Below are 12890 nucleotides of genomic sequence, written 5' to 3'. Positions count from 1 at the left end.
AAATTTTCTGTCAGTATTATGCTGCACTATATATTTCAGTCTTTGGATAAATGTAGATTAAGTTAATGACTTTTTCCCATTAATTTAAAATTTTAAGTCTTTCAATATATAAGATGCATTTTAAAAACACTCTTTATGGGAGTCTTTTTGTCCCCCACCTTTAGGCAGTATATATTGCACCCCTAAAAGCCCTCGTACGTGAAAGAATGGATGACTGGAAAATTAGAATAGAAGAAAAACTTGGTAAAAAGTAAGTTCTTATATTTTTCAAAAGGTATGCTTTGAATAATCTAAAGGGACCAACCAATAAAAAGATTTGCATAAAACAAATGCTTTTACAGTGATTTCCATTATGTTTTATTTAAAGGTATTGTACATTAGATTCCACATTTAAGTGAAATCATATGATACTTGTCTTTCTCTGGCTGGCTTATTTCACTTAGCATAATGTTGTAATGAACAAGCTGAACTAGGAAGCAAAATAGAGGCAGACTCATACATGGAGAGCAGGTTTACAGCTCCCGGTGTGGTGTGAGGATGGAGGGATTAAGCAAAAAGAAAGGGAAGGGTTGGGCAGGAAGAGAAGGAATGAGAAAGGAAGGGAAGGTAGGGAGGAAGGAAGGAAAAGAAAAAACTCTTGGTCATGGACAACAGTATGGTGATTGCAGGGAAAAAGGGGTGGAGGATGTTTTAAAAAGGAGATGTAAATTGTAACAGAAAAAATACAATTTAACAAGAAGATAATATAACTACTACCAAAATGTTATCAGTAGTTCTGTTGTTTTAAGTTTAAAAAATAAAATTCTTAAAAATGGATCTGTCTTTTGACCCTGCAATTCCACTGCTGGGACTCTATCCTAAGAACACTAAAACACCAATACAAAAGAACCTTTACACCCCGATGTTCATAGCAGCACAATTTACAATAGCTAGGTGCTGGAAGCAACCTAGATGCCCATCAGTAAATGAATGGATCAAAAAACTATGGTACATTTACACAATGGAATTCTATGCAGCAGAAAGAAAGAAGGAGCTCCTACCCTTTGCAACAGCATGGATGGAGCTGGAAAGCATTATGCTAAGGGAAACAAGCCAGGCAGTGAAAGACAAATACCACATGATCTCACCTTTAATAGGAACCTAAACAACAAAACAAAGAAACAAGCAAAATATAACCAAAGACACTGAAATAGGGGACAGACTGACAGTGACCAGATGGGAGAGAAGAGGGAATTTCAGGGGAGAATGGGAGGGGTTTACAGGAACAAATTTAAAGGACACATGGACAAAAACTAGAGGGAGGGTGGTAATGGGAGGGAAGTAGGGAGGGATGGGTGGGTGGGCTGGAATAGGAGTAAAAAGGAGAAAACTGTACTTGAACAATGATTAAAATAAAGAAAACAAAAACACAAACAAAAAAATAAAATTCTTTTATTTAATATAAATATTTTAATTGGCAAGATAATTTACAAAGCAATAAAAATTATTTGAAGTATGTGACTTTTTAAACAATATTTAAATATTGCACAAGATTATCCATTGTATTGTTTTTAATAGCAAGATTTTAGGTAACCCGAGTGTCCATTAAATAAATTATGGTATAGTCACACAGTACAAAATGCTCTATAAAAAGAGCTCTTTCTTATTGAAGGAACAATCTCTAGAGATACTGCTAAAAATCTGTTAAAGAAAATATTCTACCTTTGTTTTTGCAAAATGGTGACAAATACAAATATGCTTCAGAATGAGAACTGGGTGACTAGAGACTAGGCATGCTACAGAGACTACTCACTATATATTCTTTGAAACATATGAATATATTACATATTCAAAATAGTAGGTAAAAGTAGAAAATGAATGAAAATAAGTAAAAGCTTTGGGAACACTACACTAGGAGTAGCTAACCTTGCCCTTTTTAAAACATGTGAAAATTTTAGTGATATTTTTTAATTTTGAGTTTCCCTCCAAATTTCCCTCTTTCTCACTATAAAACAGTGCTCAGAATGAGGTGGTATATATTTGTCCCAGCTTTCTTCTTTATGTCCTAATATGTTTGAATCTGCCTATAATCTATAAAGAAAATTTCAGTCTGAGAAACGGAGTTTATACATAATCATATTCTTAATCAGTACCTCCTTTTATCTTAATAAGGCAATAGTTGCCCTCAGTGGAAGGTTTTATTCCAGCATATTGAGAAGAAGGTTTGAACTCATCTCTCTATAACTCACATCGGGCAGAGAAACATAACCACAGCTAAGTCTGACACATTTTGTATCAGCATAAAAGTTACATTGTTAGTATTTTGAATTCTTTATACATCCTTCATTTTATGGGAGAAAATCATCTTAAAATGCTTAAGGAATTTATTTTGGACTCAAGTCACAAAATATTTCAGAAATCAAAGGGAGATAAAGTGTCTTAAGCATTATAAAATACTATTTTGAAAGATATATTTTTGCCTTTTCAAGGTCATATGTTACCTGAAAAGTTAAAGGGATCATTTCTATTCCTCTGCAGAGTTATTGAACTGACAGGGGATGTGACTCCTGATATGAAATCCATTGCCAAAGCCGACCTCATTGTCACCACACCAGAGAAGTGGGATGGAGTCAGCAGAAGCTGGCAAAATAGGAACTATGTAAAGCAAGTCACAATTCTCATCATAGATGAGATCCATCTCCTTGGTGGGTACCACTGTATCTGAAGCCATTTTACAAACTTTGATTCTTGTACCTGCATCAGCCAGCATGAGGATTTGTTAAAATGATTAATATGTATTATTTTTATTTCCTAGGGGAGGAAAGAGGCCCTGTTCTAGAAGTCATTGTCTCTCGAACAAATTTCATCTCATCACACACAGAAAAGCCTGTTAGAATAGTTGGACTGTCTACTGCATTAGCTAATGCCAGAGACCTTGCCGACTGGCTCAATATTCGTCAGGTATTTCGAAGATTGATAAATCAGGCATTTGATAATGTGACTTAGGTAGCTGCAGTGAGGAGGCACTATAACATTATAAACTTAAATGTGAAAACTGCAAATGACTTCTCTTTCATTTTTACTCTAGATGGGCTTGTTCAACTTCCGACCATCAGTACGCCCAGTTCCACTGGAAGTTCACATTCAAGGCTTCCCAGGTCAACATTACTGTCCTCGTATGGCTAGTATGAATAAGCCCACATTTCAGGGTAAGCTTCAGGCTCTTGGGATGAATAGCAACCATTTTATGTGATAGCCTTTAAATGCATCCTAAATTTGGGTTTCTTTGAAAGTGTGCTATTGCTCCAATTTCTACAGATATCCAACTATTTACCTCAACTGTATTAGATTTATAAATGATAAGATCTTTGTAGTACAGTAAATGTATATAACTTTAGATAGTAATCAGATCAGTCTAAAAATCTGTTAAATGTTTCATTATGGAAATAGCTTGAACAAATGATAAATAGAAGCCACAGTAAAAACAGGATCATGTAATCTTATTTTTTACCAAAAACCTTAAAACTTACAAATCTCAGTACTTCTTTTTTGCTTCTGTTTCTGTGTTTTATTTTTTGTTTTTCCCTTTCTAACAAATTAGGCAAACAGAAAAAAATTCAAGAATAGCTCTCAGTTTATAGAACCATGTTTTGTTTAGGCTACATAAGGAATATTTATTATATCAATTAAAAATAACCTCCAAAATAAATTCTGTAATGTGAACTGCTGTTGATTGTGAACTGACAGTTGTGAGGTGACTTTTTAGCTGCTCTAATTAGCCTTATGACAGAAGCAAAGTATTGATTGTGAACTAGAGACCAATCTTGGCAGTTCAGATTATTTATACCTCCACAGAAGCATTGCACAAAATCACTAATGAACAATAAATCTGCTGTGAGCTGTTCAGGCACACCTGTTCTTGCAGCAGCAAAAATCCATTAAATGTGGAGGTTTAAAAAAGAGACATTCATTCACGATTATGTGTACAAATGACACCAATATTGTACTAATATGGTATTTTACACATTGTATCTCTAATATGATTTATAAAAGAATTGCTATTTATATTCTATAATATTCTGATAAATAGTGAGAAATAAGATAAATGAATTTATTTTTTATAGTATATATTGTTGAGTTTACTTACCTTATTTAAAGAATGGCTGATTGCATAACAGTGATTGTGAAACAAAGCATTTTGCTTTGTGTAAATCAATAGTAAATAACTGAAATACACTTCTCTAAACATGGTATCAGCACAGTAGCTATTTTTATAAACTATTTAATTATACCCACGATTTATCATCATATTTCTTTGAGTTTAGAAATATGATTCTATGATAGCTTTATTTCTCACTACTAGAGTGTAATTATAGTCAAGGTCATGTTAACATTTCCATTACAAACCTTGTGTCTTAGCCTGTAAAAAAAATTCTACAGCTCACATTTGAAACAAGAAATTATAAGCTGGTTGTGTATATAATTCTTACAAAAATTTTAAATCTATTTTAAGAAAGCTAAGTAGGCATAAGTATTAATTTTACTTGCACCATTTTACAAGTTATTTTGGAGCCTGTCTATAGCAGAGAGATCTCTTTTTCAGTTAGGTCAAATAATATACGTGGCTCTTTGAGTTTTTTGTTGTTTTTTTTTTTTTTTTCAATCTGAAAACCTAGTTTCCAAACTATTCCTTTCCTGTGGGTCAACTACCAGGTGCCATCATGCAGATACAGAGTCGGGCCTAGTGTTGTCTTCGGCTCTCTTCTACATTCTCTCATCTTCCCACTTAAAACCGTATACGTTTTTAGAAAAACAGAGGAAAACATTCTCTGGCTTGTCTCTTACTAGTTTATTGATACAAACTCTCTTAATTCTCCATTTACTGTGAACAGGACAAAACTAAAAGGAATCTTTGTGGCTTTTGTTAGAGAATGTTCATCAGCCTGCAGGACTTGACTTGCTCTCCACATCCCAGTTGACTCTGCAGTATCGTTCAGGCAGGCAGAGACCCAACTCAGAGATAGAAAACTCAACCTAAGATTTAGTATCCGTATTGCAACTGTTACTGGAGAGTCTCAGCTTTTAAGTGTCTCTTTCCTCAGGAGCTCCGAGCAGAACTGGGAGCTGACAAAGCTGAATCTTCCCTGTGCCAGGCAGCATGCTCCCTCAGGGCTGCCTTTCATTTCCTGCCCTTCCCCAAGTATGCTGGCAATCCATCTGTGGGTAGTTCCTCAAATAATGCTATGCTTGTGACCAAATTAAGAATTCACTTAAATCATTTACAACATTAGCTTTCATGTATCCCTTTGATATTCTAATAAATTCAGATTTCAGTATAAGTGGCTTACCATTTTATTTTCCACAACTTTTCAACAGCAATTCGAAGCCATTCTCCAGCCAAACCTGTTCTGATCTTTGTCTCATCGAGACGTCAAACTCGTCTTACTGCTTTGGAATTGATAGCCTTTCTGGCTACTGAGGAAGATCCAAAGCAGTGGTTGAATATGGACGAAAGAGAGGTATGCAGTCTATTTTATTTCTACTTCATATACATGTCAGATTAGTTTGTATTATAGTACAATGGAAATTACATATTTAATTATGTTAGTTTTAATCTATGCTGACAGTTTAGTGTAACATTATAGAAATTTTGAAAAAATAGAGGAAAGAAGAAATGCATAATATAATACTACCACTTTAACACTATTAATATTTTAATATATTTTCAGTATTTTTCCACTAAAAATTAATTGTTACATCTATATTTATCCCAAGTTTTTTTCTCTTTACCATCATCACTTGTGTGATTTAATATTCAACTAAGTTTTCATAATATTTGAGTGTTTACTACCCTCAAGAAACTTAATTTTGTAAAATTAACTTTTTACAAAATGTATAATATGACCACTTTCAAAAATTTAGAAAACCCTAAGTATGTAAAACTTAAAAAGCCGTTGTTATACTTTAACTGAGTAATAAGCATCATTAAAATTTTAAGGAATTGTAACTTTTATATCTACATAGTTACATTCATTATGTAGCTATTCCATTGTATTTTCTGCAGTTTTTGAAAAATGACACATTTTTATTATAGGGTTTTTAATTTTTCACAGATTCCTAATTACTTTCCAGTAAGGCTATTCCGTTCGATGTTGTCACCATTGCTGTATGAATTATCAGTAGTATCTAAGAGTGACAGTTTTAGCACATCCTCATTTGTTGTAATTTATTGACGTATTGTCAATTAAATGTTCCTACTATAATGCTTTAATGTGTGTCTTGATTTTTGTGTACTTGAACTTTTTTCATATGAATGTTTACTAATCATCTACTTTTTTTCTTTTTTGTCTCTTCATTCCTCTGGGCTTTATCTGTTGCAGCACACATTTTCTCTTATAAACTTGTGTAAGAGCCTCAGCAAATTAAAAACACACACACATACCTACACATCTGAAACTTTATATGATATAATTTTTCCCATATATATTTATTACTATATACACATGTGAATCTTTCATCTGCTTTATTAGTTAATTTTGCTAGTTCTAGTTTATTGATGACTTTTTATCTTACTAGCTTTTTACAAATAGAGTTTTGTCATTTCACATGATGCAGTCTGTTAGTATGGCTCCTACTACTGCTCCTCAGTGTAGACACTTCTTTCTCCATTAATTAATGTATAATGAGTTTCCTTTCTTATACTTTTCCAGTTTTAAAAAAAGTATGTTCCTAGTTGGAGTTATGATTAAAAAATATGTGAAATTGGTAATAGAATTGTTTCATGGTCTCCCTTCTTCCTCCATATCTCCCTTTTTCTCATTTCATGCAGGCTGAAAAATAGTAAAAACGCTATTTTTAACTGACTAGTATCCAATCTCAACAGTTTGCATTTTTCTCCCCTCCAACTTCTCATGACTTATTTAGGGTTAGTGGGCCCGTTGGATGATACTGTGTGCATTGCAGTCATGTGTTAACTAATGATAGCTAACTAACATTTCAAAATGTGCTTACATAAGATCACAGATGATGACCTTATTTACTAATAAGTAGCAGACATCAAAATTAGTTTCATATAAAAGATATGATTCCTTGAAGTAGAGTGAAAGCTCACTTTATTTTTCAAGTTTCATTACTTTTTAAATATTACTTGAATGTGTACACAAAATATTTATACAAGATAATAGTTCAAGATCAAAATAATTTTGTCAAAAGGTTTCTTATCCTGTGTTATTTAATTAGCATGCCCAGATAACCCCCCTGTTGTATCTAAACAGTATCTTGACTCAGGAGGCACATGCTAAAAAATAGATGTATGGACTATTGACAGTTTAGTTTATGTGCAGCATCGATCTAGGCTTAATTTTTTTCTCTTTTGTTTCATTCCTAAAAGTGTTCCAAATGGAGACTTTTCTTTGATGTCAAGGTACAAAGTACATACCTATTGAACACACTTTGGGATGTTGGCTGAAAGTACATATATATAGGGGCTGTGCGTTCAGCACATATGTGACTCACATTAAGCTCAAATGTGAACCTCATGTGCTCTTCCCGGGTATATTACAACTGTACTTTTTTTTTTCATTTTAATGTATGAGACCTAAGGAACTATGGACAGCTCAACCATTGTGTAAAGTTACTTCTCTGTTTTGTATTTTTGTCAGCATAAAAATTTTTCATTACTGCTAATTAGAAACCATAGAATTTACTTGCAAGGTTTCTGCTGTTTTATGGAGTTTCAGTGCTAAAATAGGACAGCTAGAAATTGTAATTTCACTTCATCAAAACCATTTCAGGACTAAGACAAGCCAGGCTTTGTTTTATCCCTGCCTCTGAAAGCAGTCTCCTTTCAAATAAAAATTTCAGAGGATTTGCAACTGATCACTATGAAATTCAATCTGATTATATCAAAACCTACTGTAAAGCAGGTGTTTCCACTGGTGAATCTCCTAAAACATCTTAAAATGGGAGTTCTTTTAAACACTTTAATTGTTGTAAGAGTTATTCTCCATAATTTCCTGGGATGGAAGCTTAGAGCTATTCCTGCTGCTACTCCTGGTGCAGTGTCAGGTTGGTGTTCTACAGCAAGTCATAGTCCTCTGGGTAGGACACCAGTGTTGACAATTGCGGCATTAAAAGGAGGCATTGTAAGCATGGGAACAACTATCCTGGCAGCTGTGGAGAGGGTGCCTGTGGTATAGGGCAGCACCAAAATCATTCTGCAATTGAATGGTGTTAAGTCAGGTGGTGTCCCTAGATATGGAGGTGGGAGAGGAGGGGAGAGGGAAGACAGAAAAGAAAACTAGGGCAAATCTGAAGAATATAGAGAGTTAGAATATGACTAAGGAAGAATGTACGTGTTATAATTTGTTTCTTAGCAAAGGCAAGATGAGTTACCTATCTTTTTAACACAGTAAAGTTTCAAGGTAAATATTAGGAAAAACCCCTTCAAATGTATGTGAAATCATATTGCAACATGAGGAAACCATGAAAGTTATCCCTTTTATGTGGGCCATTATGAAGTAATTGTACCATATTTGCAGTTACTTCTTGTCATAATTTTAAAGTTCATGGGCATATGCTGCCATGTCATTTGGATTCTCACTTTGACAGCCACCACTTCCACCATTAACCCCAAACTGTTATTGGGCTTTTGCCCACTTTCTCAAGCTTCAAGTTCAAGACAGAAACATCAGAATGTCTGAGCTTCAGTCTCTATCATGCAGCAGAAATGGGGAATACCTTCTCCCCTTTGACTCACTTGAAGGAGATGTTCAGGTGCTAGCTATTTATGAGCAGCAAAGTTCTGCTGCATTCCTTTAGCTACCCAAACCCACTCACACACCATTTTCTCCTACCTATACTTTAAAAGAAAATTTTTTTAAATTTCTCCTAACAGTGCAGTTCTCATTCATATATCCCAAATCCACTCATCTTTCCCCAGGGGAGACAACTGAAAATTTCATCATTGACTGCATTAGCCCTAGATCTCTCGGTTATATTGAGTCACCCTCTGGTTCTTTTGCATTCTCATCTCAATAGTCTTTCTCTGGCCAGTGGACTACATTATAAAGTTACCCGCAATTAACACATGCTGTACTCAACAGTGGAGGATAGGGAGAGGAACGAGAAGCAATATCAGATAAAATATGTGAAATATGTTTGTCCATATATGAGACAGGTAAGAAACAGGTAGAGGTCACAGTATTTGTTTCTGCGCCTGATGAGAAGGTCACACCAATATTTATGATTTATTTTCTCCACTATCTATCACCTATACATTTCTTTAATCAGCCCCTAAGGTAATTAATATTCTTTTTCCAGTGAAGTAACTAAAACTGACTTTCTTGCAATACTAGAAATTAGATCTTTATATATGCTTAATACATAGGGCTTCACTTTGATTAATTTTTCAAATGGATGCAGTAGTGTGAGAAGATTTCTCTAGTGTCCATGTACATTTTTTTCCTACCCTTATTGTATAGCCACAGCCCAATTTTTATATCAGGATCAGTCACCTAAATTACACCATGAGAGCCCCAAATGGACATGTGGTTGTTTCACATTCCAAGTAAATTGTTCCATCTCTTGACTATTAAGCCTTTAACCTAGCAGAGCTACAATTATAGAGAAAGGAAACAAAGTTTTTTGAAGTGGTTTAGTGGCTATGATTGCAAAAGTCATCCCTATGGATTCATTGCTTGATTCCAGGAACTGTATATTCTGGCAGTGAGAAAAAATAGTATCATTTAATGATTACTCACTAGTTCAGAGCATACATTTCATCCTACAAGACAGCATTCAGCCTTGCCCAAGGATGTTTCTCAGTTGCCAGGGTAGGTTATTAATTTGTAAAGCCAACTTTTTTGGCAAATGAGGGACCATCCTAAGACTGGCAGATCTCATAGCATCCATTATCTTAATCTTTCTCTATGAACTGAGTTCTGCAGTCAAAAGCATTATTATACATAAAATCATGATGATGTAGAAGACATTCAGTAATTTTCCTTGAAGGTACTGGCAGAACCTGATGATTAGGAAAAGAGAACCAAAATCCAAAGTGTTCATTTTAGATACCATCTCAAGTAGATGTCCCCTCTGTGACCAAAAGGGTCAAATATAATCTTCTTACTAGCAGACAGGTATGTGGTCCCAGAGAGCAGGTACTTTATCATGGGCCAGAGTTGTTTGCATTGGTGGCATATTAGTCACCAAGCATTGGCAGTGCTGGGTCTGACTGAGGACATGGAGGTCCGTGTCTACCCTGTGCATCATCTCATCTCTTCCATCACGGCACCGCTTAGTACATGAACCCACTGCGCAAAATGCTGGGGTCGGCCTTGAGGCTGCCTGATATCTTAAGTAGGTCATTTTTGCCCACTTGATTATTAACAGCATTTTCTACACTGCTGTTAACTTTTTGGTAAACATCTTTATGAGATATAGGCAGTCTTTCACTCAGCGACCAGTCTAAAAATTCACCCACATAAAACTTCTGCCTCTATCATCACCATCCTCAAATAGCACAGCTGCCAAGTTTCTGACCGAGAAATACTTGACATTCCATTTTTACTCTTTTCCTTGGAGTTGTCCCTGAAAGGGGCTGCCACACCACATCAGTGTACTTTACATAGTGCTGCCACAATCTTATTCGGAGCCATTTCTAATTTTTTTTTCTACTCAGTCAACCTGACATAAGAAATATCCCATGGGGCCCTAGGTAGGTTGAAGTAGAGATAGTGTATCAGGAAAAGGCACACATATGGAGTTTTCATGAATTACCTTTTTTTGCATGCTTTTATTTTTTATTCACCTTTTTGTAGTTGCTTACATATAATTTTATTGTAAAAGTTCCTTTTTTCTACTTTATTTTCTATTGTTTATTCTATTACAGTTGTCCCAATTTTTTCCCTTTTGCCCTCCTCCACCTAGCCCCCTCCTCTTTCCCACAGTCCATCCCGTCTTCAATGTCCATGTCCATGGGTCATTCATACATGTCCTTTGACTAGTCCCTTCCCCTTCCTGCCACCATTCCCCCCATTCCTCCTCCCCTCCTACTGCTATCAGTCTGTTCCATGTTTCCATGTCTCTGGTTCTATTCATAATTACCTTTCATGATATTCTTCCATCTGGTCCTTTCATTTCTACTAATGATGGCCTGCTGCTACGCATATCGAAATATATAACTAGGTGGATCAGCTAACATCCAGCTCATGATCAGCAGCTTCAGTCACAAGTTTACCTGGTATCACATAGTCAGGCATTCTTTCTTCTCCCTCCTCGAAAATATCCATAGAATAATAATTCTCTAACTTAAACTAGTATGTAACCCTTACTAGAATTCGTAAAGTATTCATTTATTTAACATTCATTGATGTCTGCAACTTACCAAGCATTGTTTTAGCCAACTCACCCCAATTCTCAATCGGCTTAAATGAAGAAGATACAAATTCCAAAATATATACATGATTAAACAAATAATATCGAATTCTGAAAATTGCTGTGAATAAAATAGAATTAGGGTATGGGAGGCTTCTCTAAATAGAATGATGGTCAGAGAAGACTTCTCTAAGGAGATGATATTTTAAGCTGAGAATCAAAGCATGAGAGCATGCTAGCTGCACCAAGAGAGAAGATAGCAGCATTTCAGGTGAAGGGAAGAGCATGTTAAAGGAGCTGCAAAGGTGGTCCTGTTGGAGCAGAATAAGCCTGGAGGAGAGTGGCACAAGTTAGGTTTGAGAGACAGGTGGAAGCCAGCTTGTGTAAGGTCTTAACACCCATGGTCAAAGGGCTTGGATATTAGTTCTAAGTACTATAGAAATGGATTCATTAATTTATTAAAATAGCATTTATTGAGCTCCTTCTGTGTGTTAGGTAAAGTTCTTGTTCTTATAAAGCTAACATTCTAGTTACTATATGATGCACAATAAGCAAATATGTCACATTGTGATATTCATATAGAAAGTGATAAGCAGGAGTCAAGGGAATAGGGAGTGCTGAGAGTGGTAGTAGAATGGTGTATGTTAATGTAATAAGGCCTCTCTGATGCCTTTGAACAGAGAACTAAAGGAAGCAAGGCAGCAAACCAAGCGTAAGAGAAGGGTGTTCCTGGCATTAAAAGGTTGTAGGCTAGACAAGTTATATACTTCAATTTATATATTAAGATCACTTTTGCTGTTTAGTGGGAAATGGATTGAAATAGAAGTAAGCGTGGAACTGATGGCGACCTACAGGCAACGATGGGTGGTAAAGTGGAAATGAAAAGATAAGTTTGGAGCTAGGTTCAGTAGTACTGTCTGATAAATAAGGAATGGAGGTTGAGAAAAAGAAAATACATAATCAAGAATGACTCCCCAGTTATTTTTTTAAATATTTTATTTATTTACTTTTAGAGAAAAGGGAAGGGAGGGAGAAAGAGAAGGAGAAAAATATCAATGTGCAAGAGAAATATTGATCGGTTGCTTCTTGCACACCCCCAGCTCGGGCTTGGCACAGCGATCCAGGAATGTGCCCTGACCAGCAATCGACCCAGTGGCCTTTGGTTTACAGGAGGATGCCCAACCCACTGAGCCACACCAGTCAGGATGCTACCCAGTTATTATCTCTTAAGTATCTGATTAAATAATGATGTTATTTATTAAAATGAGGAGGGCTGAGAGGATAGGACAGAAAGGAAGGAGGAGACAGAGTTGAATTTTTAAAGAAAAAGTTATATGGAGTCTGTTGGGAAAAGTCCAGCACTTATTAATATAACAAGAACAGTTTGTAAGACATCAGTGTAACCTGGCAGCCAAGGACAGTGGACTGGAATGTGCATGCATGAACAGTGATGACTTCACTGTACCGGTTGGTGAGGCAGTAGACTCTGTTGAATAAGCATGTGTACTGTGTGCCATTCACATTCAAAATGACTG

The 12890-nt window shown here is 35.6% G+C and overlaps 1 protein-coding gene across 2 annotated transcripts in view; it reads left to right on the top strand.

The window, feature by feature from the left end:
- The window catches only part of ASCC3 (activating signal cointegrator 1 complex subunit 3), a 310528-nt gene that overhangs the window by 187562 nt on the left and 110076 nt on the right, over positions 1-12890 (top strand). For both annotated transcript variants that reach the window (XM_028508379.2, XM_036024518.1), the window contains exons 26-30: positions 165-250; positions 2518-2684; positions 2795-2940; positions 3068-3188; positions 5356-5498. In XM_028508379.2, coding sequence (XP_028364180.1) covers positions 165-250; positions 2518-2684; positions 2795-2940; positions 3068-3188; positions 5356-5498 — 663 coding nt within the window. The remainder of the gene's footprint in view (positions 1-164; positions 251-2517; positions 2685-2794; positions 2941-3067; positions 3189-5355; positions 5499-12890) is intronic.

This window comes from Phyllostomus discolor, chromosome 4 (genome assembly GCF_004126475.2).
Source record: "Phyllostomus discolor isolate MPI-MPIP mPhyDis1 chromosome 4, mPhyDis1.pri.v3, whole genome shotgun sequence".
Lineage (NCBI taxonomy): Eukaryota > Metazoa > Chordata > Mammalia > Chiroptera > Phyllostomidae > Phyllostomus > Phyllostomus discolor.
The sequence above is the reverse complement of the archived record's forward strand: the minus strand, read 5'-3'. Positions and strand labels throughout refer to the sequence as shown.